The sequence below is a fragment of the Symsagittifera roscoffensis genome, chromosome 2, assembly GCF_963678635.1.
Source record: "Symsagittifera roscoffensis chromosome 2, txSymRosc1.1, whole genome shotgun sequence".
Taxonomy (NCBI): Eukaryota; Metazoa; Xenacoelomorpha; order Acoela; family Convolutidae; genus Symsagittifera; species Symsagittifera roscoffensis.
The window spans coordinates 7,785,027-7,812,830 of NC_087063.1; the positions used below are offsets into that span (position 1 = coordinate 7,785,027).

The window sequence follows — 27,804 nt, forward strand, 5'->3', positions numbered from 1 at the left end:
TTTCACCAAATTTAGGAAGTTTAACTGACAGTTACGTTTGTGCGGTCATTTTTCGATATTTTGTACCCAAAATACATTTTGTACCCAAATAAGCAGAAAAAGTTGACTGAACAACTTGCTTTACCGTCCACAAGTTTATCGGTTTTTTCTAGACAACTTTTTTGAATCGTTATTTGACTTCATATCATTGAATATTTTTTAACAACCATTTTTGACTGATTAACTCCGCGAAGTGTGTTAATCTTTTGCAACATAATTTAAACCAACAAAAGTTTTATGACTTTATTTGGCTATATTGCAGACCAAACATAATTGGATTTCTGTAATTTCGTCAACCACAAAATTTTGAAGTTTTTCTCAAATAATTTGCGTTATTTTTGCATAAAACGCTGAAAAAAAATCATAAAACAATTGAATAACTTAGATGAGCATCGAAACGAAAAACGGTAAAGCACAACTAAAACTAAGATTCGATTTTAAATTTTGCACGGAGGATTCGGTTCTGAATCATAAGCTGAGCTATGTCCTCGGACTTGAATGGGTCGATTGCTCCGATCGTGCCGACTGTGCCCGGAAGAAGGGGGAGCAATGGGGGTAATGTGTACAGCGGGGGAGGGGTGCAGGAAGAGCCTAGTTTTACTATCCTCCTTCCGACTGTGCTCGGAACACTCGGTTGTCTTTCACAGGTAAGAAGAAGTAGCACTTAATCATAATACGCTGAATAATTGAAATCATACGTTAAATTAATATGTTAATAATACTTCGAAATCATAATTTTGGTCTTTTTTGTCGGTCAATTTTTTAAATTTAAGGCTTTTAAAGTTATAGGGGAGATGGTAATGAAATGGCTATCACGTTCACCTCTCAGTCAAAAATTTTGGGTTTCGAGGCTGACAAAAACATCATTTTTTTTAAAATCTTTTAATGCGAATAATTTTTATAGCAAACTGCTCTTCGTTGAATTGTCGTTTTTTGAAACGCTATCAATAGTCGCTTTGCGATCAGTTGTCGCTTCAGTCTTCAAAATCTCAGGTTTGTCCATGTGCCTGAGTTTTGTCAGGTGGTGATTATTCAGATCTCAGTAAACTTAGACATTCACGTCTCAGTCGAAAAATCGGATGTTCACAACTGACAAAAGTTTCGCTTTTTTGGTAATACCCCCCCCCCCTCAAAAAACAACATCACATTTTTCCATGTGCATGCGTTTTTTTCAGGTGGTGATGATTCTGATAGCGAGGGGTCTGCGAGGAGACTATTCTGCCAAGACGTTCCTCTGGTTCCTCTCAGTGGCTCAGATCCTCCAGCAACTCTCTCTCATCTACCTAGCTATATGCGGCTCAAGTAAGATCTACAGTTGGGATTTTTTCAGGAACTGATTAGGGGAGATTTCATTCGCTACCCAAAGGGTCCACCTTTGGTACTATTTTTACGACATTCATTTTTTGCCGACCAATCCTAGAATTTCTCGGCGCCACTACTCACTTAATTTGAGGAGGCAGCGTGCGCCAAAAAAAATCAATTTATGATCAAAACCTTTCAGAAAAATGGTTAACACGCTAGAATTTTGGCTAAAATACTGTCTTTTTTATGTTTTGAAAGAGCTCGAAAAATCATTTTCACCATCAGATGTCTAACATTCTGATATTTGTTTGATTTATGATATTTGATATTCTGAACTCATATCAAAACATTTCGATTATGAAACCCCCACAAGGTTTCATTAGTAAAATCAACAAAACTGCTCGTTTCAGGGCAAAGCCCTGAATGTTTGGACTGCCTTTTAAGGTTTATGGAGCGGTAATAACATTAAAAAATTAAATGTAATAAAATGAAATGATTTTTTTTTCTAAAATTTCAAATTTTTTTATGAAAATCATCCCCCACACGCCATATAAAAAAGAAAAGGATAGATTTCGCTCACTGCAACAAATCAATTATGGCAAATAAGCTTCTTTCAACCACCAACTTGGAAAGATTTCTAAGACGGATTACATCTCCGCTTACACGTTAATAGCGCGAAATATATCGCGCGTTAATTGTCCCAAATTGGCCAAAATGGCAACCTTTAAAACCCCATTTACCAAAAATGAAATATCTTTTCAAATTTAAGCTCAGGACAACAATACTTTTCCAATGATAAAAAAAATCCGTCAAAAATGGCTAGTTAAAAAGTCGAAATTTGTCTGAAGAAAAAAAAACCCACCCCGAGCACAAATAGTCCGTTACTTTCGTATCGAAAGTCGGATCAATTACAATAGATTTTTGTCGACTGAAATTTTGTCTTGATAACCAATTACTGAGCGGCAATTTAAGGCCTTGTAATGAAACGTTGGAACCTCGATAGAAACTGTCCGTATCTATTATACATTACGATGCCAAACTGTGCATTTTCTGAATTGCTGCGCAATCCGCAACATTTTTATTTGATCTTTTTGCTGTTCTGGATTCCACGGACAAATAGCTATAACACAGTTTTACTCGAAATCGCTCCCAAAAAAAGGCAATTTTGCTGAATCCGCACACCAAAATTTGTAGAATCCGCAACAAAATTTGTGGAATCCGCAACAGAATTTGCGGAATCCTGATCAGTTTCATATTTTGCGAAATCCGATTAAATTTGCGGAATCAATATCAACTAGTTATATTTTTTGTTACGGTACACGCGACAAAACCAATGTGCCGATAAATTTGACGTAACAGGTATTTGTCCGCGGAGTCCACCGAAATTTTGTAAATGAAATCCACTTACAGTTTGGAACATGTTTAAAGATACTTGTCTCTGGAATCCAGGAACATACAGACACAAAATTGTTCGCCTATCCAGTGAACAGTTTGGCCTCGTAATGTAACCATTTTTTATAATTAAAACGTGTCTATTTTTTTACGCATAATTAAAAAAAAACATAGTTTTTAATGCAAAACATTCTGTTTACATTAGCTGCTGCAACAACCAAAAATTTTAATGCCTCAATTCTTACCACAAACATATTGAAAAAAAAACTTGAAAACCAAGCTCTTTTCTTTTACGATCCCTGAAGAACGAAGACTGAAATATGAACTCAAAAAGTTAATACAAAATGTAATTCATTATAAAAGCGCGAATGCACTTGCATAACAAAAAAAGACGATAAAATTCCGCACTTATGAAAAAAGAAATTGAGTGAAACAGCAAAGTGATCATGAGTAAAATGATCATGAGACGAAGGAAAAAATACCTTTCGAAAAGAGATAAATAAATGATTATATTTCATTATGAACTACTAAAATGGATTACAAATGATAAAAATTAACAAAATTTCAAGCAAAAAATAAAGCAGAAAGGTTAAAAATAACCCTATTATCGATTAAAATGGATTTTATAGCATAGTAAAATTTTTTCAAAACAAACTTTGTTTGACAACATGGTTATCGTAATTTGTATACTGCCTGTGAGCGTATTATAGAAACTCTTAGTCAATCTAATTAACACAATTTAGGAGAATTCTAGGTTTGTTTGTTTGCATTGCAAAAAGTGAAATTTTCATTAGCCATTTTTTCCATGTCTACATGTATATCCACTGAGCCATTTCACATTTCCAAAAAAAACTTCCAGAAAGAGTTTTTCGCATAAAACTCGCAATAGATTTTGGTTGAAAAGCGCGTTTTGATGTTACTAAAACTCTTCTTACCTTCATATCAGAAGTAAGTCTCCTCCTTCCAGGCACGGACTTCTGTGTGTTGCGCGAGAACGACACTCAGTGCAAGATGTTGATCCAGCTGACGTGGTGGTTCTGGCTCATGCCAGACTGGCTCGCAGTTCCAGTCTCCCTCGACAGACTCAACGCCATCCTCAGTCCTGTCTGGCTAGTATCAATTTCAAGGTCAAATTACGTGAAAAGAAGAGAAAATTTATGGGTGGCTTCTTTGCAAAATTTGAACAAAAAAAAGCTCAACAATTGTTTCAAAAAATCAAACTGTGTCAAAAACGTGTGTTTTTGTCAAATATGTAAATAATTAGAAAAAAAAACACATTTTTGGCACAGTATAAATTTTTGAAACAGTTATTGGGATTTTTTTTCTTGCTCAATTTTTATGTAGCTCGAATAACTCTATTTTTGCAAAAAATCATCTGTACAGCAAATGATTTCTCAAGAAAACACCTTTTCCGATTTTTCTTAGATCTAAAAAAATCTTCTCTTGATCCTTAATTTCAAACAAATCTGCTCCATTTCTTTTTGCAGATGGGACTAAATATTTCATAATAATGGGGATTACAGTCCTCCCGAGAGTTTGCGCAAGAGCATCAAAAACTCTTCCACAGTGTCTTGAGAAAATTTGCTGAATTTTGAGCAAGCAATTTGTATTCTGCGTGAGTTTTGTGTGTTGTGTTTGTGTAATTATAGGTACAAGGAGAACTGCACTACTCGGAGTGCGTGGCTGGTGATAATACCGCTCGTCGTCCTCATAGGGGTCACCCTGTTCCCCATCTCTCTAATGGCCCAGTTGGTCCAGAACGGACAGTTCCGCATCTGCGTCACTTCAAATGGAAAAGTACCTCTTATCCATCCGGATATCTATCTCTAGTTTTTATATAATTTTTTTAATTATATAATTATTATATTATGCATCTTTGCACATCCTAAGCTAATGATGCAATTTTAACGTTCGGCATTGAAGGCCAATCTTGAGGCAACCTTGTTGGCACCAGTTAAACAGTAAGCAGCTTCGACTCAGACCAGGGGCGGATCTAGGATTTTCTCGAGAGGGGGCGGCGGATTTTCAAACATTTTTCGAAAATTTTGACGACCGTTTTTTTAGGTTGACCAAATTGATTCTTCGAGCTCTCCTAAAGCACTAAAAAGACACTGTTTTGGCCAAATTTTCTGCGCCGCAGGCAAGTTTTTGAAAAAAAAAACAGGTCAAGAAGCACTTTTTTCACTTTTTGCAAAATGTTGACAAAAAATCGCGTTTTTTTTTTGGCGCGCTCTCCGTCAAAGCTAGCGTATATTTGCGCCAAAGGCGCCTTTAGAAAAATTTTAGGGTCGGTCGGCCAAAAAGGGATTTCTTAAAATGTACCAAAGGGGGGACCAATTTACCAATGAGTGGGGGGGGGGGTATCAGACGAACGCTAGTTGTCGACGATTTATGATTATCAACGTAATAGACCTTATTTGAGATTCCTTGATTTCTTACTGAGAGCGATAATTAGATCCAGTTGGAACATAGTTATATTAAAAAGTCCTTGCGTTTCAATATTGTCCATACGACAACGGGCTGAGGCTGTGATTTTATGTCCAGACTTTTGCGATGAAATATGGTTTTTCGAGACTATCGCGACCCAGATTTGGTATTTCCGCTGTTTGGTTACAAAGAAACCTAAATTCTGTGACTATCGCAAACTATCTAAGGAAAATGAAGCATGCTTTGAAAATGCATATTGTCAAGAATTCTAAAACCTCATATGGAAAAGAAAATTATAATAAAATTTTAATGTTTCTTATGATTGTTTTATAATATTATTTTATTTCAAAGCATTCCCGCAGTTACAAAAATGGTTTCGGATCGATTTAAATTGATTTGAAATCGGTTTTAAATCGATCCAAATCGATTAACAATGTACATTTTACAAATTTAAATGGATGTTAAATTGATCTTTTTTGAAAATTTTGGATCGATTTAAGTGTCTAAAAACTCACTAAAATCCATCGGAAACTCACTCAAATCCATTTCATTTTAAATCAGTTTAAATGGATCTTCTTTGAAAATTTTTGATCGATTTAAGTGTGTCCACATAAATCAGATTTTAAGCTCGAAAATAGGAAATGAATTCATAGAAAATTTTTGTAACTGTGCTAAATTCTAGGAAATAAACAAGAAAAAGGTCAGAATAAATTAAAATTTGATATCATTAAAATGCAATTAAATCATAGAAAATTATGTGAACATAAATCAGGTTTTGAGCAAAAATTATAAAACGAATCAGAAAAAGGGTCAATACAGATCAGTTTCTTTCTTAGGATTTTATCGATATTTTGGTCTTTTTATTTGGTTTTTTATGCTACAATACGCTATGGATGTAAAATGAAAAGTGATAGACAATGAATAAATGCTATAAAAAATTGGAACTGATAAAAATCGAATGAAAAAAATTGCTTTAAATCGATTTACATCCGCTTTAACTCCCTTAAAAATAAAAACAAATAAAGACTAGAAAAAATGCATTTAACTCGAATTAAAATTGATTTGGATCAATTTTTTTAGCTGGGATTTGAGATCAATTTAAATCGATTTTAAATCGACCCAAATCAAACTTTATCTTTTAAATTTAATCTTCGTACTGTTTTCATACTAAAATGGATCTAAATTTAATCAACGTACCTTTTTCATAATAAAATTAATACTAATCCATTTTTGTCAGTGCGGGATGCAAAAAACTCCATTTTAATCGATAATAGGTTATTTTCAACCTTTATGTTTTTTTTCCAGACTAATTCTGAATACAGATTTCTGCTTTAATTTCTTACCAGTTTTCAGATTATGTCAAGTTTACTTACTTTCGCGACTGTTTTAAATTATGTTACGAATAACTTCAGGCTTTGCTACCAACTTTCAGACAATCTCTTCGTTTTTTCACTTAAATACCATAAAACCCTGTTCAGTGTTTTTTATTTTGAGACGCGTAATGGTTTTCGATGCGCTTTGAAACTCTTATGTATTTCGCGGATCTTGAAAAGAGCGATTGATTCAGACACATATTAAGCTAGGCATTCAGCGACTTTGCTAGGAAAAAGTGCAAAGTTATTTCTTTGCTTAAAAAATCTAAAAGAAACCCAAAAATACCTGTTTTTTTCCACCAAAACTTATGATTCGTTCATTCACATTAGATCTTTTTGTTTAAATGACAAGTTGTTGTAGATATCGATCTGTCGGAACAACTGGAAACCAATTGGTTAAGTTGCGGGAAAACCGAAACTTCTTCAGCAGTCATATTTTGTACTAACCATTGTCGAATGAAATATCAATGTTTTCTCGTTTTTCTCACAAATAGCCAATCAGCATTTTTTGGCGAAAAATGCAAAAGTCTTGAGTGCTTCAGAAACTGTTTTTTTTAATGAAGACTGCTCCAGCAAAAAACATGCAATGAGGCTTCTCCCAACTCGTAAGCTTCATTAGTTCAAACCGTTTGAAAATCAAAATGGTCCGAATGCCAATGAAAGAATTCGAACTCAGAGAAGAAACATTAAATTTGTATGCAAACGGACTTCTACATTGGGCCCGTGTCGAGGTCCCAGACTCATGTTCAGACTTTAAGGGTCGCGTCACATCCGGATTTAGACCCAAATTGCATAGTTGTACCGAGAGTCTGGAAAGTCTGGACAAGAGTCGCGTCGTGGGCTGTGAAAGTCTAAAAATTTGGTCGCGAAATGATTCTTGGTCGAGCCGTCTCTGCCTCGGTCTGGAAAGTCGCGCCGTCTCCACCTCGGTCACGAAAGTCTTGAAAGTGGACTTTTTGGTCGTGCTGGCCAGGCCGGTCGCGCCGTTGCTTTTTGAGTCGCGCCGTCTTCATGTTGGTCTGGAAAGTTGCGCCGTCTCCATCTAGGTCTGGAAAGTCTGGAAATGGCTAAGTTTGGTCGCGCCGGTCACGCCATTTCCTGAGCCGCAGGATCGCGCCGTATCCGCAATCGGTTGCGCCCTAGTTTTTCGGTCGCGAAAGTCTGGAAATGGCAACTCCTGGTCGCGAGAGTCTGGCCATACTAAATATGAGTCGCGATGTTTTGGTCGCGCCACCTCCGCTTTGGTCGCGATAGTCGCGACGGATCATCTTGGTCGCAAAAGTCTAGAAAAGCCCCAGGTTTTGGTCGCCAAAGTCTGGACATGCCTAATTTTGGTCTGGAAAGTCTGGGCATGCCAAAATTTTGTCGCGAAAGTCTGGACATGAGTCTGGGACTTCGACCCGGGGTTCATCTAGGATAGCGGACTCAACTGTAGCGATTAAATGAAAAACGTTGAGATAACCAATAAGACTGTCTGTACCTGAACTCAAATGGATAACTATCTAAAAAAAACAATGGGATAATTGAATATCACTTGGTTATCTAAATAACAATATGAATACGACTGCAATCTTTCAACATCAAAAGAGAGAGTGTTGTTAGCACAAGTGAGTTATTCACATAAAAAGGCAATACTTTCATTGCAGTAATAGCTTAGACAGTTCAGATCGTAATATGACCTTCAATTTGGATACTAAGCCGTTTATCATTTCGCCTTCTGACTTTTTTAAACCCAAGTTTAAATGCAATTAATATCCACAAAGTAATTTCAAATTTCAAATTTATAAGTTTTGTTTTAAATTTCCATCAGCCTTGATTTCCTTTTATTGGCACTTAATTGTGTTTTAGTATTATTTGTTGATTCGGTTTCTGACTCCTTGGTGATATTGTCGGGCTTGACGATAATGCTTCCAGTAATACTAGAATAAGTTTCTATCGGTATAACGACAACAAAACTTCTGGTTGAGCCAGTTCATTTGATGACCCTGGTAGCTCTTCTGACTCTACTGACTTTACGGCATGACGAAGTGCACTGCCAGAAAGTCGTGTCTGACGTTTGCTCCTATTTGAAGCCCTCGTCGTTGTTGTCGCTTCTTAGATCGGAATTTGCTCCGGAGTTTGAATCGACTTCCTTTTGGATTGGCTCGAAGTTGCCTCCTGAATCTGAACGCCTTCAGCGGGTATTTGCTCCCCCTCACGAATATCTTCGTCGTGCGCGGGTATCTCAAATTCATCCGTGTTAGACTGAACTGGTTTTGGCAACTTCGGTTCTGAAATTCTGCATTGCCTGTCTTGTCGTGTTCCTTGTACGTGGGGTTACTCGATGATTTTACTGGTGAAATACTTCTCGAACATTCTGGAATTCACTGCTTCGCCGGCGGTAACTCCTCAATTTCCTTCTCTGAAGAATTTTCCGACAATAAAGTTAGGTCGACAATCCGATTCTGCCCGCATATCGGACTGGGCGATATCGTCTTTGTTTTGGTTGCCTTAACTTTTGATGAACTCGGCCTCGACCAATATGCTTCGGCAATTATTCTCGGATTATTTGCTGGGGCTACCTCTGATAACTCCGATGACGCGCAGACCTTGGCAGTATGAAAACTGGCTTCCTCTTCTTTTGATTTGCCTTATGACTTGTGACTATGGCCTCTGCCTTTGTGAATGGGATATTTTTGTGCTCCACCGCCGCCGATAAAGGTTGTCCGGATTTGCTTTTGACGTGTTTAAAGCAGTCAGTTTACATTTAGGCGTTCTGGATTTTAAAGATACGTGATTCTTCCTAACCACCTTTCCCCTGTCTGTGAAAAACGTATGATCAGTAATTTTACTATTTTCCGCTTGAATAGGTTGAATAAAAGACGTCCTGGTTTCAGATTCAAATCATTTTTGAATACTGAAACTTTATGAGGATAATCTAAAAGTTCAAATTCCAATTTAGTTAAGCTCTTCGGACGACTTTCGTTATACGTCTGAAACCTTAGGGACCCTTGATTCAAATCATTTCTTAGGCTGGATGCTAATAGTGGGTCTCTTTCTGTCAATTTCCGTAAGATCTCGGATCCCTCGGCATGAGACATGTGCCACTTCAATTGCCGCCAATCATTCGCAGCTTTGGCTAATGTCTCAATTGTCGCCATACTCCTATCTTCCGTCAGTGGCTGTTTTGGTCCAAACTTCATTGGTGCATCCTTTTGTACGACTGGGTTAGCTTTGAGCCTCCATCTAGAATCATCCGACTGCTCCCGCATCTCTTCTGAGGGTCAACTTGTCTCTTTATAGATGTTCTCGATCTAAATTATACAGTTTATTCCTTACTATTGAGAACTAAGTATTAGGCTACTTTCCGTAATGAAAATCAAACGGGAGTTTTTAGTGATTGAATGCTTAGTGCAACGATCATTCTCTAAAATTTGACTGATTGATGGTTGTAATTTTGTGGATTTTGGATCTAAATGCATCGTTCCTGATTCCTTTTTGAACGTTTGGATGCTACGTTCAACTAAACCACATCCCCGGTGGTCCCCTATTGGACCCATGGACAAAGTATATGCTGAATGCCTTTTTCCTTTCAAAAATTCATTTTCAAAACTTCATTTCAGAACCGTTCGGATCAACTTTACTGTGCTGTATTGCTGGATATATTCAGAGAGAATTTTTTTTTGTCAGCACTGTAGATCTTCTGATAAGTGTTGAATGTTACTTGTAATATCTGTCAATTGCTATTACAATGTACAATTTCTTTCCTTGTTTAATAGAGGGCCTGAAAAACCTAATTGCAATTCAGTTTCCGGTCTGAATAAATCTGGAAGAGGTTTTGACGAATTATGTTGTTTTGCACATTTAAAGTTCTTACCATGTAGCGAACACAAATGGCAATTTTGGCAGAAGTCAATTATCTCCCTGTGCATTGTTGGCCATCAGATAAAAGTTGCCGCTTCTTTACAGACTCTTTTCGTGGGTGAGTTCCGAGCAATCTGTTCATAACGGCTTTTATGCGACACATTGGTATGGGCACTCTGTTGCCAATGATCATGCAATCGCCAATGACCGTAGCAATGTTCCAGAAAATTGCTAAATAACTCCCCAGACGTAGGAATCCTTCACAATCTTTTTCAGGCATGCACTTCCTGAGCAATGCAAGCTGACTGTCCTCTGACGTTAGTTCACCGAGCAATTCTGCATCTAACAAATCCGATAGTCCCGTAGTAAATTTTTGTCTGTCATGTGTTTTAACTGGTTGGTTATTTTGTTCACTTTTGCGATTATATGATTCAAACTCGTTGTTTTCTGCAGTCCTTTCAATCTTAGTTGGGCCAAGGTCTTAGCGTAATTTCTTTTTACTATGTTCTTGCTTCTATGCGACTTAACTTCTAACTTCCTTTATCTAATTTTCTTCAGAATTCCTCCAGCAATCTCTCTGAATATCTTCCTCTCACATTGATACTTCCGGCTAAATTAGCCAGCCTCTTCAAAATTGAGGGTGAATCAAACTTTTCTGATGACTTTTTCTTAAATTGTGAATTTTGAATTTTAGATTTGGGTAAAATTAGAGAAATTAATCTTGGTAAAATCAACTGAGCAAAATTTGGTGCACTCTGATTGGTGAAAACCTTTACTGCCGCACTCTTGCGGTTGAAGAATATTACTTCCTCTTTGTGCATAAAAATTTTTCTCGCTTCTGTTTGTTTTTTGCGGACTCGAATGCTCGACGCTCTCTTGCAGTGAACCCTGATTTTGCTTTTTCGATCAAGCAATTTTGATTGGCCAGCTTGCTCGTACAAATTTCCGTCGCCCTCTCGCGGTACTCTGAAACTTGGTCGACCGTAATCTGATTGGATGAGCCAATTTTCTTCAAATTTGCCGCTCTCATGTGGTAGTTAGGTATCTTCTCCCGAAAAAACGATGTTGATATCATCACAATTGGCGTCTCTTACTGGTCTTTTCTGAAAAAAATTTTGACATGCGGAATCAAATTACTTGACTGATTTAATACCGAAATGTTTGTCGAATTTATTTTTTGAAGGTGTGGGTAAGTCTGGATCTTCCGACAATTAATCTGCTATACCGATTTCCTCTGCGTCAAAAAGTGGAAGTAGGTAAGCAAATGGTAACATCCTATCTTCCCAACGCGTCAACCATGTCCTTTTCCATCTGTTATCCGTAAGAGCCGATATTATAACTTAGCGGTCCGTGTGAATGTGGATTTGGTTTCCTAAAAGATATTTACAAAAAACTTGACATGAATATACCACTGCTAATAACTCAAATTCGTTTGTACTGTGTTTTTTTTTCGGTTGAACTCAAAAATCTGGATGTGAATCTTGGAGTCCAACGTGCTGGTTCCACTTCTTGCTCCAGTGCTGCGCCCAAACTTTTGTGGCTGTCATCGCATTTGATGCGGGAATTCTTTTTTGCCCAGCAATGGTATGTCTTGTGAAATTTCATATCATTTAAGGTTATGTTTTGAATGCCGCCCAAAACGAATTGTGACGTATGGCTGAATTTTAGTGACGGTCTAAATGCTTCTGTGATCATTTGAAGATTGGGAACAAATCGCGATAACCGATTCAAAACTCCCATAAATGACCTCAGTTGGTTAAGTGTCTTTGGAGGTTGTAGGTTCAGCACTGCTTTAAGTTTTTGAATTTTTTGGTCTAATTCCTTCTGAGTCTATCTCAAAGCCTAATCAGGTTAGAGATTGCTTAGAAAACTCACCTTTGCTCGTCAGCTTTTTCAATACCTCATTTACTAGATCGTTGTGACTATTTACTTTTCTTTTTGATACTATCAATATGCCGCTTAAAAACAGAATACTCTTGTTATTCCGCCAAATGTGCTATCCATTGCCCTCTGAACTTCTTGGGCATGACGGTCAACCCGTAAAATCCGGTTTCAATTCTATAGGTTCCCGTAAGCTCTCCACATATTATACTGAAGTTTCAGTGTTTGCTTGTTGATTCATCTAATGTTAGTTATGTAAATGAAAACTTCAAATCAAATTTTGTGAACCAGACTACCTCGATGTATCTGAAGTTGTGATCCGAGCCGCTGAATCTAGTAGTTCCAGAAGTTTTGGCATTTGAAAATTGCTATTAAAAATTTGGTCGTTCATAAGTTTTGCGTTCATCGCTAATTTCACTGAGCCATCTTTCTTGACGGTTATCACAACTGGAGCTTTAAATTGATCAATTGTAAATTTGTCCAATTTGGTAGTATGGCCTTCTCTTATGGTTTTCCTAAATTCTGATACTACTTTGTCCTGAATGTGGATCGGCACTTGTTGGCCCTTTTCTTGAATAGGTATCAGTGCTGTCTTAAATAAGATGTTGACTTGGTGATTTTTGATCTTCCCAGTCTAATAAAATCCTAGTTATATCATTTTTTTTGTATTTGTTTCTCCAATACTTTGAGGTTTCTAGCTCTTTTTTGTTCCTCTACTCCAAGGACTGTAGATACTGTTTTGGGAGGTGGTTTAGTTGCTTAGTTACTATGCCCAGGTCGGGTTGCAGATCTTTTCCTAGAAGACACCTGTCCTATATTCTGATACTAAAAACTCTGCATTTTCTTTGTAACATCGGTTTGATTTCTTGTTTCCAAGTAATGTGCCAAACAGTTTGATTGGTTTGTGATTATAATCCATGTATAATTTCCTGATTGGTTTTTCATGCGTTGTGCGTAATCTTGCATCTGGATACTTCTGTTTGAGTATGTCTGCAGTTTTCTTGTTTATAAAAGAAGCTGGGCTGCCTGTCTCAATTGTTGCGCTAACTAATGAAGTTTCAGACCTAATAGTGACCCTGACGGATCTTGTCCTCCATGTTGCGGTATTTATTACTTCCAGGCTTTTGACCTCCTGAATCTTTAGAAACGGATATTTGGGATCACTCTCCGAGTCAAGAAAATTAGTCGAATCTTCGTACTTTTCGTACACACTTCCGACGCGACATTACTAACTTGTGGTTTCGTGGAATTACAACATTTTGCGAAGTGACCTCGCTTATCACATAGGTTGCTGTTTTCCTTCCTGGCTGCATATTGTCCTTGTGGCTCGAAGTGAATTTTCGCAGAATTAGCAGATTTTGATGAACTAGAGTGGTTAGATTTCCGAGCCTGGTTGGAAGTATCCTGTGTGAAATGTTGTGATTTTCCTTGTTTGCTCTACTTTTTCAACTGTTTTTCGTTTGAATTGAGTTCTACGGCTCTTGCTTAATTTTGAGCGTATTCCTACTTTGAAAGGATTTCTGCCTTCGGAAAACACGCGCTCTGGTGTAGCCCATCTCCTGTAGCAACGCTGATTTCAGAGTATAGTCAACAGTAGCTCCTAATTTGATACACAACTCCCTTTCTATATCGGTACATTTCATTTTCGCAATGAAGATGTCACGAGTGACCTCTTTTTCGACGTTTTGTGTCCATCCACTTTTAGCTGCCTGGCTCAATAAGCGGAGATAAAATGCTTTCAACTCTTTTTTTGTCTCCTTGATGAGCGTTGTAGATCTTCATCTTTTCTACAATAAAGTTCTTTTCCCTCATAAATGAGGTTTTGATTGATTGAAATTCCGCGAGTTGATGGTGTTGAGATTGATATGCGGATTTGTTGAGAGAAGCGCTTCTTCCCTTCATTGCTTTATGGGGAAAAAATCTCGATTTGACTCTGTTTTCGGCTTCGTAATGGTATTTATATGGGGATCATTGAAAACTGGGCATGGATCCAGTAATAGTGCGTTTGGGTCGCATCCGTCTTTCAGCGTTTATGCGAGACAAAAATGTGCTATCCACTTTTCCCACGGATACGTAGGTTCAGACGAAAAAGGTTTCCCCCAAAATACCGGCACTCCGAGCAGATCGGGACAGATCGGGACCTCCGATATCAATACGACTGTAGTCTCTCAAAATCGTAAGAGAGGGTGTTATTAGCACAAGTGAGTTATTCACATAAAAAGGCAAGTACTTTAATTACAGTAATAGCTTAGACTGGTCAGATCGAAATATGACCTTCAATACGGATACTACGCCGTACGGCCTTATAAGAAAAGTGGCTTGTATCATGCGAGAATGAGTTGTAGGAAAATTACTTTAAGTTAAATCACGGGTCGAGGTCCCAGACACATATCCAGACTTCATGTCCACACTTCATGTCCAGACTTTTGCGACCAAAACTATGGGCCTCCTTTCCAGACCATCGCGATATCAATGATGGCTCTTTTTCCTTTTCCCCCCACCTACAAATTTTTATATTTGAAGTTGATGTTCACTTTGTCCGATTGTCATGAAAATTGGCACGTAGACTAATTAGGCCATGACAAACATATTTGGTCTCCATAATTAACCTTGTAAGACCGCTAGTTAGACCATAAAATTCATGTTTGAGTGAGGTGGGGGGGGGGGGGGGGGAGGAAAAAGAGCCTCAATGATAAAGTACACTCGCGAATAGAATTATTTAAAACAAATTTTAAAATGTGATTAGGCGGAGCAGTTCATGAGTCTGGTGGGTCTGCCGGCCATAGCCATAGTGTCCGTGTCCACTCTGGTGCTGGGAGTGGTGTTCCACAAGAGACGCGCTCTTCACAGTGCTGCCCATGAAAGAGCAGTTAGTACATTTAAAATATATAACATTAAACTCTGTGGCAAAATTCATGGTTCCCGTCATTGAAAATGGGAAGGAGCTTTATATTTGGGTGTGTTTTGGTTTTTCTTTTTTTTGTTTCCGGCGCAAAATCAGGTGCCACAAATAATCATCAGAAAGGGTCCAGTGGTACATAATAAATTTCTTTTGTCATAAATTGAGCGTCATTTAAAATTTTTGAAAAAACGTCGAGAAAAACCTATTTTAATTTTTGAGTCTTAGTCTAATTTTGAGCGAGTAAAGTCATTGAATAAGTAAAGTGAAAATTATTTGTTTAGGCAAAGATACTAACTAAGTTCTTATAGCCAAAAACTAGTTTTGAAAACTTCATTTAGTGCGCCCTTGCCACTAAAAATGTTCTGAAAAAAATCTTGTTTAGTGTTTTTAAAAATTGTTTTTGAATTATTTAGTTTTTTATTTGTTATTAGTTTCATGAGAACAACTGCTGCCGGTCATGACTAATTTACTAAATGGATGCGGTTTTATTGTTCTGTCATCACACTGCATGCAAGAAACGACTTTATATTGATCAAAAAACTCTTTTTTGCAGTTTTTTTAATATAGCCGGAACATTCTGTGCTGCTTGAACAGCAACCGGCTATCCTTTGATTAATAATAAAAAAATTAAGTATAAATTTTTGATTAAAAGTAGCTAATTGGGCTGTTATAATGATAAAATGAATGTCTGCAAGTTAAAACATGGTTCATTGAAAAAAAAATTAAAAACTTTTCCATAAATTAACAAGGATCGCCGGTTACTGTGCAAGTAGCACAGAATGTTGCGATCACAGTCTTAGAAAAAAAAAACATTTTTTTTTCATATTAGTGTCGTTTTTTCCTCATGGTGTGATAAAAAGATCTGAACTAAAAAAAGAACTTGGAAATAATTGACAGTCATAGTAAAAAAGCTATTCGAAAAACATTTTTTGAAGAAAATTGACTAGAAAAACGAAAAAAAATGGTTAAAAATTGGAAAATTGACTAGAAAAACGAAAAAAAAATGGTTAAAAAATGGGAAAATTTTGGAATTTTAAACATTCGCTTACAAACTGGCGCCAAGAAATTCCAAAAACTATTTTCATTTGAGTACAACTAATTTTTCACGGCTCAAACTATGCTTAAAAAAGCTACTGTATGCCTACACGCTCACACCATATTAGTTCAAAATTAGACTAAAAATCGAAAATTTCAAACCGTTTTTTTCGACACCGTGAAATTTTTTTTGAAGTTTCTTAATGTCGTTCGAATCACGATTGAAAGGGCTTAAATATGATATTTTATTCGACTCATTCCGACAAATATTAGAGGTACCTGATTTTGCGTGGAAAACAAAAAGAAAAAAACTAAAATCCGAACTAAAACCCGAATAAAAAGTTCCTTCCCATTTTTCAAATGGTCGGAACAAGTAATCAGCTTAAAATTCTTTGAAACAACGGTTTATTTTTTTTCAAAGAACTAAGGAGTAAGTTTTTAATAGTTCTACGTTTTTTCATTTTAGGAACCCAATTAGTTGCTGTTAATCAAAAATATTCACTTAACATTGTAATGAAATTTCGAAAAAAAAATTAAAAACATGTTACAATAGATTTTGTTGCACAGTTCAAAAATTTCTATTTTAAAACATAAATCTGAAACAAAAATTTTTGTTTTTGAAATGTTTACAAGGAATTTTTAATTTGACATGGTTTAGTTTGTTATGTGAAAACATGCGTTTAAATTACAATAACTAATCGACGTGAACAAATTTTTTAAAAAGCAAAAGTCAACGGCAGGTAGAAATTGAGAAGAGCCAAAAAAAGTGGTGTGCAAAAGTCTCGTTTCGGGGGTGGGGGTTTGGTTGGTTTTTCTAGCTAGATAAAAAGTGAATAGAAAAAAAAAACAACGTCAAATGATGCAGGGGCGAATCTAGGATTTTCTCGAGGAGAGGGTGAGGGGGCGGATTTTAATAAAAATTTTGATATTTTATCGACCTTTTTTTGGTGGAATAAATTGATTTTCCAAGCTCTCACAAATCACAATAAAACACTACCTCTTTAATTAGATATTTTTGCGCCGCAGGCAAAATTTTGAAAAAACAGGCCAAAAACAAGGCGTTTTGGTCTCTTTTTGGAAAATTTTGATCAAAAATTGCGTTTTTCGGCGCGCGCTTCCCTCTCAAATCTAGAATATATTGGCTTCAAAGGCGCTTTTGAAAAAAGTTTAGTGTCCACCAGCCAAAAATTGAGATCCTAAAATAGTACAAAATAGTACAAAATAGTACCCTTTGGGTCGGCGAATTCCAGAGAGGTCGAATTCCAATATCAATCAGTTTCGATCAGAATTTGTCTTATGCAGAATTTATATGCTGCAAACAGATCAACTTTTGGGTCGTATAACAGAAAAGATTTGATGTTCTTTGTTTTTTGAGGCGACTCTGGCGCTGACTGGGAACTCGTGCATGTATGCTCTTTTCGGCACAGTGTCCTACTGTTTCGTGTTCTACGCGTTCATGATCCTGACCAGCAACAACGCAGATGATCTCATCTTCTACTTGGGAATCGGACAGGCTAGTAACTAACTACTTTGCAAATGATCAAGTGCCCAGATTTAGGGTTTTAAAAAAGGGCAAATCGAAATTTCGACCAAATTTTTTTAGGTCAAAATTTTTTAGGTCGAAATTTTTTAGGTCGAAATTTTTGAGGTCAAAATTTTTTAGGTCGAAATTTTTAGGTCGAAATTTTTTAGGTCAAAATTTTCTAGGTCGAAATTTTTTTAGGTCGTCCAAACTGATTTTACTGAGCTCTTCAAAAACACCGTAAAGACTATATTATGCAGATTTCTTCTGGCAAAAGCGACGGATAAAAGAAAACGAATTTAACACCCTCATGACTCGATGAATTCCAGCTTGGTTATATTTTAAGACATGCATTTTTGGCGAAACTTTTTAAAAAGTAGTGCAAAAAACGGAGGAAAAAAGAAGAGCTAACATAAATTTTGGCTTTAACTCATCAAAACAGTGCCCAATATTCCTAGGGTAAAGTAGGGTCCTCTTGGCGCTTTAGAAGAGCCTAATAACGAAACTCGGCTGTATAAGCGGCTATACCCAATTTTTTTCCACAAAACAATAGTTCTTGGAAAAGTCAACAATTCGACCCCCTCACAAATCAAATGACTTTCTATTGGTATTATTTTATATCCTCCATTTTCGGCCAACCAACCAGAAAGTTTTTCTAAAGGCGCCTTCGGCACCAATATAGACTAATTGTCAATGGAAGCACGCGCCGAAAAACTGCGAATTTTTGGTCAATTTTTTTTCAAAAGTGCCCAAGAACAGCATAATTGACCCTTTTTAAAAAAATATTGTCTGCGCTGCCAAAAAAATTGTCAAAAAAAGCTATATAGAGCGCTCAGAATATCAATTGACCAAAAGAAAGGGGTTGACAAAATTTACGAAATTTTTTTTGAAATCCGCAAAAAAAACTTAAAAAAAACGGTTTTGATTCAAACCTTTGATTTTTTCGAGGGTCAATTTGTGTAAATAATTCGGGATAAGCCGCTGATGCAGAGGAGCTTCACACAACCCGTTTTCTCCCTTGAACCCAAAATCGTAGATTTGGGAGGGTAGTTTCTAATAAAACTCGAAAAGTTTCAAGAAACGGTCAAAAAATCTTAAAAATGAATTTTCCGTGGAAGATAATTTTTCACGTAAGGAGGGGCGTTTCCTGCAAACCATTTTTTGATTCAGATTTTGGAGGGTAGTTATCGAGAAAATTTTTTCAAAAATTCGGAAAATGGTCAAAAAATTGAATGTTTGACTTCCGAGGGTCATAATTATTTCTGTTTTCAAGTTTGGGTGTAGCAGTTCATGCAGAGTGGCTTCCTCTCATGTCAATTTTATTCATTAAACCAAAAATCTTAGGCTTCGAGAAAATGAAAAAGCTCAAAAATAGCGGTCAGAAATTCCCCCACATACTTTTTTGAAGGATGTCAGAATTGGAGTAGTGTAAAATGAGACTAGGAGATAATACAGGCACACAGAAGAGTGAGCGGTTTTTTCATGGCCAGATTGGTACCATGGGCAGAGTAGTTTCTGAGAAAAAAATAAAATTCATGAAGAAAGCGAAACCTTTTTTCCAAAGCGTCTCAAAAAAATTCATTTAAAAACCCGATCACATTCATTTTTGATATTTCCTGTTGATATCAACAAGGACTTTTTTTCTCAGAAAGTTGTTTCGTCTCTTCTCATTTTCATTGTGTACTAACTAATATAAAACCTAATGATCATTTGCAGACGAAAATCGAGCAATTATTGCAAAAAAAACACAAATTTATCCATACTTGATAAATTAGGAAATTAAAATGTCTCAAACTGACTATTCACTATTTTTGTTGCATGGTTTATGTTTACGACCAAAATTTTTTTTTGTTCACGCTTCTTTTCTGCAGATGGTGAACTCTTCCGGACTCATTCTGCGCAGTCCCATCCTGCTGCTGATGAGACCCATGCGACTGGCTCTCAAGCGGGGGCTGAGAGACTGCTGCAAATGCCGAACGCAAGTCGGATAACACCGAAGAGAGGACGAGACACGACAGGCTTACACCATGGCTCTCTTTTCCACCCCTTTCCTTTTTTTAAATAGAATGATTCATGATATTATGACATAATATGCAATAAACTTTTTAACTGAATGGTTTCATTGTTCACAATGCAACTGAAAACAAAAACGCCGAAACAGTGAAATTAAAACTATATTTCATTATTGGCTCAATAAAAAAGCTAAACAATCAAGGGGTTGTAAGTGGAAAAAAGATCACAACGAATGATGAAAATGAAAAGCGCTTCTTAAATGGCAGTAGCTACAAGATGAATAGGAAAGAAGGCTTAAATTTCCCTGAAATTGTTCTAAATTTACCCCTTTAACCTAACCTTGAATTCAAATTTTCCCCGAGAAACATTTTTCCAAACGTTTTGATCCATAGTGGGTCAATCAATTGAGCGTAGGAGTAAATTAAAAAACTTAAAATCAAATCGGAACTCTTCTAAGTATATTCTGAAAAAAATGACTAGTTTTAGTGGTCATTGGCATTCTAATCAGGGGTGGATCTAGGTTTTTTTTGAGGAGGGAGGCGGATTTTCAAAAAACTTCGAAAATTTTGTCGACTTTTTTTTAGGTCGAACAAATTGATTATCTGAGCTCTCCCAAATCAGTATAAATAACCCATTCTGACCAAAGTTTCTGCGCCGCAGGCAATTTTTTGATAAAAAGAGGCGTTTTAGGATACCTCACCAAAAATAAGATATATCAAAATAGTACAAAGGGGAGACCATTTGGGTCGGCAGGGGGTCAAATCCTTGAGGGGGGAGACGCCGCCCCGGCCCCCTCTTAATTCCGTGACTGATTCTAATTGACCTATCTTTTAAAGAGTTTTCAAAAACAACTTTTTTATTCCATCTGAAAATAGCAAGAGTGCTCGAATCAGGTCAAAGCCTTGAATGTTCCGACTGCCTTTTAAGGTCTATAGTGAATCAATAACTTGAAAAAAAAGTTAAACGTAAAAAAATTTCAATTTTGAATTGAGATTTTCTTTTGTGAAAAAATTGCCCCACGCGGCATATAAGGTAAAAAATTTTGCTCCTATTAACAAATCAGTTGTGGCAAATCAGTTTTCTTCAACCAATTTGGAACAATATATGAGACGAATTAAATCTCCGCTCACGCGTTAATAGCGTGAAATATATTGCGCGTTAATTGTCCCAAATTGGCCAAAATGGCAATCTTTAAACCCCATAACTTTACGAAAATTGACCACAAGTGAATTAACTTTTCAAATTTAAGCTTAGGTCAACAATATTTTTTGAATAATTATAAAAGTCTCGTCAAAAATGGCTAGTTAAAAATTCGAAATTCGTCAGGAGAAAAAAAAACCACCCGAGCACAAATATTCCGTTACTTTCGCTACAAAAGTCGTAACAACAAGACTGTTATTAAGTGAAATAAGTTTTTTTGTTCCAATTTTTGTCAAGAAAGTACCGGAATAATTCTGCTCGGGTGGTTTTTCTTCAGACATATTTCGACTTTTTAACCAGCCACTTTTGACGAAATTTTATACCACCATTCAAAAGGTTTTGTTGTCCTGAGCTTAAATGTGAAAAAAGGCTTCATCGGTGATCATTTTTCACAAAGTTATGAGGGTTTAGAGATGGCCATTTTTTGGCTAAATTGGGACTTTTAACGGTGTAACGCGTAACCGTATATTTAATCCATCTTGGGAATCGTTCCAAATTACTTGAAGCAAGCTTGTTTGCCATAATTGTTTTGTTACTAGGAGTGAACTGTATCGCTTTGTACTTTAAATGGCGTGTGGGGTATGATTTTCACAAAAAGTCTCAAATTAAAAAAAATTACATTTAATCTCTTCATGTTATCACTGCTCCATAGACGTTAAAAAGCAGTCGGAACATTCTGGGCTGCGCCCTGGTACGAGCAATTTGGTTTATTTGAAAAATAGATACAGTCCTGATCCTGGAGTTTCATTTATGTATCGGACTCAATTAACTTTTAACTGGCAACTTTCAAATCCTATAACTTCAATAAAAAGAAGTCGATACCTGCCAAAATCGTTTATGTAAACCAAAATTTTGAATAGCCAAAATTGGTCTGAATAAAAAACTATCCCGAACAAAAAAAAATTGTAACTTTATTCTAAATGAATGAACGAATGAAAGTTTCCCCCTGAATAAACAATATGAGGAGGATATTGTTCACTTGTCTGAAAGCATTCTTTTTTGGAATTCATCAAATCGGCTTTACTGTATAACTTTTGGTCAAACTTCAGAGGTTGATAACTCTCATGGTTGTTATGGGGAAAATGTTTATTTGTGCCGCTGCGCAAATAGACAGAACTTTTTGATCAAAGCAAAATTTATTGTACAGAAAATGAGGCTTTTTTGCGGGTTTGACAAAAAAGCTCCAAATTTTAAATAACAGTAAACTTATTAAGTATCGGAACACGTATTTAGAGTGTCATAAAGGAGTTACTTGAAAAAATTTACAAACTTAATATTTCATAGCTTGTCTATACTGATTTTGCTAAAAGTTTTGACAAAATACTACACTACCATTTCATACAAAAATTGAACGATCTTGGTGCAGGGGATGTCTACTAAATTTTATTTACGGCTACTTCGCCAAAAAAACATCAGTGAGGTTGGCAAACTCTAATTCTGAGTGACTTGGACCTTCCAGTGGTGTCTCAGCAAGGATCAATCCTCGTAGCAACTTTATTTTACCAGATCCTCTGGTCGATGTGCTCAGTTTATGTTCATCTTTCAAAGTCTAGCACATGTCAGTGCTTAACCAAAAACGAATTTTCGAGACAGGGGTATGGATTGAGCACAATTTCGAAACATACTTCAAGGACGGTCAAAAGTACCAATTTTCCGCTTATAATTTGTCAGATAATTTAGTCACTAAAAATCCATAATAATTTATTAATCTCCTTGGAAAAATTGCTTTTCCATCGAGCATGGTCGAAACCCACATTCAGTCGAGACGAGACGATCGAAATATGCCGAATTTTGGCCGAAACGGTCGAAACATACAGTGAGCACCTCGACCCGAGTTTTTATCGATCTACCCGTACTTCATGTTGCTCTCATGAATATTTTTTCAGGGTTCTCAGTCATAAATATATGTCAAAAAAAGTTTGGAGTTCTTCAATTGAAGAGGTCAAAATGAAGAGGTCAAAATGAAGAGGTCAAATATATGTCTAAAAAGGGGGTTCTTCAATTGAAGTGGTCAGAAACAGCCGTCTCACTTACATCCGCAACTGAATCAGTCGTTAAAGTTTGCCAGGTAAACTCTTTTTGATGGCTTGCTCGTGTGGCAGTATATAAACCAGTCAAAGTATAAGCCAGCCGAAGTATCAACCAGCCGAAAATGCGTAATTAATATATAATAGTTCTGTAACAATTATGAAACAGTTACAAAAATCATGCAAATTTGCTCATATGATGTAACTTTTCGGCTGGTTTACATACTCCGCGCATTTTTGGCTGGCTTTTACTTCGGCTGGTTTTTTTACTCTCGGTTTCTTTACTCTCTGCTGGTGTAGCCTCATTACTGAGAGTTCTGTTCCGGTTTTCTTCTTTGAAGTTGTTTTTTTTTTATCAAATTTTTTGAGCAGATCTTTTTCTGCCTAATGCAACTTATGTGGGCGCAACATCATCGCTACGGATAAATGGTAAGTATTTGAAGTTCAAAATGTCTTAGTTGTTATTTTGGTTAGACTTGTGAGTGCAGAGTAAACTTTCTCTTTCTTTAGTATTATGCACAAACAAACATCGTTTGACCAAATTCTTTACCCACAAATTTCTGAAAGTTCGTTGACGGGATTAGTTTATGTTCTCTCTTAAATCTTCGTGTCTCTTAAACATTGAATAGCTCAGTCTCACTTTTACTAAATATTTTGTTCAGATCTACGGTAAAACTTTCAAATTATACATTTTGAACTGAATTTCAACTAGTTTCAAAAAGCAACTTGGGAAAAACTATTTGTGACTGAAAAAAACCTTTAGTTACCAAAACTATTGTCGCCGTGAAGTTTTTTTATCGAACATTGGATTCATAAAAAATTTTTCGCAAAAGATTTACATACAATTTTCTGACAATTTTCAAAAATTATTATTTTTGATTCCCGAATCTGTCTCAAAACTATTTATAATTAACTTATAACTTGAGATATAACAGTAATGTTGTACTACACTGCGATCTCGTACGAGAGTATTATTCTGGCCGATTGTACGGTGGGCAATGAGGAGACTCTGATGGCAGTGGCCTCACAACACCTGCTCGGGATACTAGCCAGACAGAGCACAGTTGGAACTGCCAAGGACTCAAGAGTATGTGGAGAGTGAGTTAAATACATTCACAGATTGGGGGGGGGGGTTGGGTTTGGGTTGGGGGATGGGGTATGATTAACCAATTAATATTGTCTTGAATGTTTTTAAATAACAATTTTTCAAAAAAATTTTGTCTCGATTTTTTTGTTCAGCCAAAAATTTCCTGAACATATAATTTTTAAAGAAGTTTTATGAGGCTCACATGATTTTTTAAAAATTTTGTATAAAACAGTTTTCGGAAGGTTTATTTGACCAAAGAGTAATTTTTGCGCAATTTAGCCCTCAAAGTTAAAATATAGTGGCAAAAAACTTCCTCTTCAGAAAACTTTAGGTCAAAGTAGTAAAATAATAGACTAATTTAGGGAGACGACGAGACAGCTTTTTTAGCAATATGCTTTTGCTGAATTCTTGTAGCATAATGCGCCATTTATTTAAAAAATGCTAGTTTTTTTTGACATCTTTTTTGAATTTCTTGGTGAGTTTCTGAGATAATTATATTTTATTATATTAAAAAAGTATGATTCTACAGGTAAAGTATGGTTGTACTTTCGAGCTCAAGACCTCAATATTTCCAAATGATACAATAAGTTGTCAAAGTTGCTGGTTAAAAAGCCAAAATTTGTCAAGAGAAAAAAAACCCCGAGCAAAAATACGAAGTTGGCACAATTATCAGACGCACAGAAAATGGTCCATGTAAATTGCTAATTTGGTGTTTTTTAAACTTTCTGATATTTCAAAAAGATATCGCAGATGAAACAAGAAGCAAGTTTTCTTCGAATCATGTACTTTTAGAGAACAAAAGAAACTATATCGTAAAAAGTATTTTTTTTGCCCAGTTTTGTTTAGTTCATCAAAAGCTCAAAAGTTTTCCGGTGAAGTATGCTATCACGCCTTTTCAGCTTTGGTTTGTTTTTAAAAAATCATGAAATTTCATTTTGAGAAACATTGGTGCGAACTATTAAAATTTTCTGAAACATCTCAAAAAAGATGAATGAGTGTCATCTTTTTTGAAACTTTTGAGAAAATCTTAAAAGTTCGCAACAATGTTCCTCAAAATGATTTTTTTGATTTCTTAAAAACAAGTTTTGATATCAAACAATTTAGTTCTACTGCAATTTTCACGTTTTATAAGCTACAATAGCCAAACGCTTGCAGGTAGATTTTAACTAAAGGCGCAAAAATGGGGTCATTGTGGATGGCTGAACAGTTTAAATGTAAGTCCTTTTTGCTATGAATAAGTCGTCTCAAGTAATTTGATTTACCTATTTTTTTTGCGGTTTACTATAAGAGTTAACCGTTATTTAAGAAAAAAAATCATTAATTGTTAACCCTCTTCTTGATTTTGTTGATTGGAGTAGCAGCCGGCTAACGTTATTTCTGTTTCAAATTTAATAGACCTAAAAAATAGTGACAACTGGTTGTGCACACCAGATTTTTATAATGCCCGCCGATGCTGTGTATGCTCTATTATACGGCTCCAATTTTTATCCAATTGACGGTGAAATTTATTTTACCCAGAGAAAAGGCTTTTAATCACCAATGCCATAACATGAGTACAAAACACAATTTTAAAATTCAATAATGGTTTATATATAAACCTTGACAAAACTAAGCAGAGAATCAATAACCGAAAAATTGCATTGCAAACATTGCACTCGAACGCTGGAATTTTGTCGTTCTAGCCGTCTGCTCAGCAGATTATGATTCCTTTGAAATTATTATAACTTAAGTTTTCAATTGTTTCTGTTAAACAATTTATTTAACTAGAAAAAACTCGAAAAAAAACTTGAAAAACTACCGATTTGATAACACATGTTGATTGCAAGGATGAAAAGACCATTGACGCAAGCATCATGACTGCAAGGTATTTCGGTGAGGTATGCTATTACGCCTTTTAAGCCAAAAATCAAGAAGCTTCAATTTGAAAAACACTGGTTCGAACGTTTAAGATTTTAATCTCAGTTTTAACTTTAAACAATTTAGTTCCACTGCAATCTTTACGTTCGTTTTATAAGCTACAATAGCCAAAATTTTGCAGGTACATTTTAACCAAAGGCGCAAAAATGGGGTCATTGTGAATTGGTGAGTAGCTCAAATGTGGGTACTTTTCGTTACGAATTATTCGTCTCAATTAATTTGGTTTAACTATTTTTTTTTGCGGTTTACTATAATAGTTCACGGTAATTCTGGAAAAAAACTGAATTTTTACCCTTATTTTGATTTTGTTGACTTGAAGCATTATGAGTAAAATATTATGCATAAAAAAGTTATTAAGCATAAGCAAGTTAGCATTAGTAAGTTATGCGTTGTGAATAAACAACTGACAAAATTAAGCAGAGAAACAAAATTCCGATAGTTTCTTGAGAGAAAAAAATTCGAAATGCAAACATTGCTTTCAAATGCTGGATTTTTTTTGTCCTAGCCACCTGCTCAGCGTATTATACCTTTGAAATGATCATAATTTAAGTTATCAACTAACTCTGTTAAACGACTTTTTAACTTGAAAAAACTCAAAAAAATACTTAAAAACTACCGATTTGATAACACTTGCTGATTGCAAGGGTAAAAAGACCATCGACGCGAGCATCAAATTGCTATTCAGTGGTGCAGCACGCAACAAAAATTTATCCTTTTTGGGTCAAAATCATCTCAAATGATTTCAACAATGGCTGGCTCCGAACTTTATCTTTCATTAGACTGCATTCGATAGCAAACTTTTTTTTGTAAACTACGAGCTGATTTTTTGATAAAACAGATTTATCGCGGAATCGACGCCATTGCTGCTTTTTTGACATTTTCGAATCTGCGATCATATAGGTAAAACACTGTATTACTCAAAAATGCTCTAAAAACCAATTTTGCGGAATCCGGAGTAATTTGTGGAATATACAAGCATTTTAACTTAATTGTTCATGAAAAATATGCTGTCGCGGAATCCACCACTGTTAGCAAAATCCGCCAATTGTAGGCGGAAAACACATTTTGTTTGCTGATTTCATTTTCATTTTCTTTTTCGTCTTGAAATTACATTTTGAAATAAATTTCGTTTTTTTTTGCGAATCAACAGCGAGATTCTTCCAACATTTCAATCTCGCAACCAAAAATAAATTTCTAGTACGAAATGAATACTGTAAGGACGAACACTTTCCAATCTTAAGTATTGAAACAATGAAAACAAATTGAAGTACGCTAATTCATGGACTAGAATTCCGAATTTTTGTTATCTTTTTGTAATAATTTGGTATTCATTATAAAATTTTTCAAATCAGTGCAATAGTATTTTAATTTTTAGCATTTATTTAGACTTCTAGAAAAAAAATTTTGAATCCAAGTTAACAGATAACAATTTTGAGATCAAACCCGAAACAGTTTGATTTTATAATCTTATTTGCTGATAAAACAACATATTCAGATCAGATTTCAGAGGATAATAGAAAAATTAGGGCAAAAAAAAGTAGTTTAATCTCATCTATTTGACCAGGATATAACCAAAACCGGCCAATCCTATTAGCTTATTCTGTTTTGAAATGATGTATTCCCAAATTGCGATCACCAAAACAGCTTGCTGGCAAACTTATTCTAAGTTAAAGGAGGACATCCAGGAATTTTAGTTATACAATGAAATCCACATTTGCTAGTTGTAATTTTGTCCATAGCTATCAATGGCGGCTATATTCGCTCGTAGAATCATTAAAATCGTAGAATCTTTGAAAAAAAATGGTGATCGGGATCTTCCGAGCTGCTTGCAAAGAACCCGGGTT

General features: G+C 35.8%; 2 protein-coding genes across 3 annotated transcripts in view; both read left to right on the top strand.

The window, feature by feature from the left end:
• The first annotated feature begins 494 nt into the window (after positions 1-494).
• On the top strand, positions 495-19,707 carry LOC134839670 (uncharacterized). The gene is made up of 7 exons (XM_063855292.1): positions 495-686; positions 1,215-1,341; positions 3,701-3,842; positions 4,383-4,530; positions 15,004-15,126; positions 17,570-17,707; positions 19,588-19,707. The coding sequence occupies exons 1-7, from the start codon at positions 522-524 to the stop codon at positions 19,705-19,707; spliced, it is 963 nt and encodes a 320-aa protein (XP_063711362.1). The 5' UTR covers positions 495-521.
• Positions 19,708-23,517: 3,810 nt separating this feature from the next.
• The window catches only part of LOC134839551 (vesicle-associated membrane protein 7-like), a 25,227-nt gene continuing 20,940 nt past the window's right edge, over positions 23,518-27,804 (top strand). The window contains exons 1-2 of one of the 2 annotated variants that reach the window (XM_063855141.1): positions 23,518-23,625; positions 23,892-24,054. In XM_063855141.1, coding sequence (XP_063711211.1) covers positions 23,894-24,054 — 161 coding nt within the window. In that variant the 5' untranslated portion in view covers positions 23,518-23,625; positions 23,892-23,893. The remainder of the gene's footprint in view (positions 23,626-23,891; positions 24,055-27,804) is intronic. The other variant, XM_063855142.1, reaches the window with a different exon arrangement.

Excerpts from the sequence above, each read along its gene's own strand:
- LOC134839670 (XM_063855292.1), top strand. The coding sequence starts at position 522 with ATGTCCTCGGACTTGAATGGGTCGATTGCTCCGATCGTGCCGACTGTG. Across the intron at positions 687-1,214 it reads CACTCGGTTGTCTTTCACAG|GTGGTGATGATTCTGATAGC; the intron begins GTAAGAAGAAGT and ends CGTTTTTTTCAG. Across the intron at positions 17,708-19,587 it reads TCTACTTGGGAATCGGACAG|ATGGTGAACTCTTCCGGACT; the intron begins GCTAGTAACTAA and ends TCTTTTCTGCAG.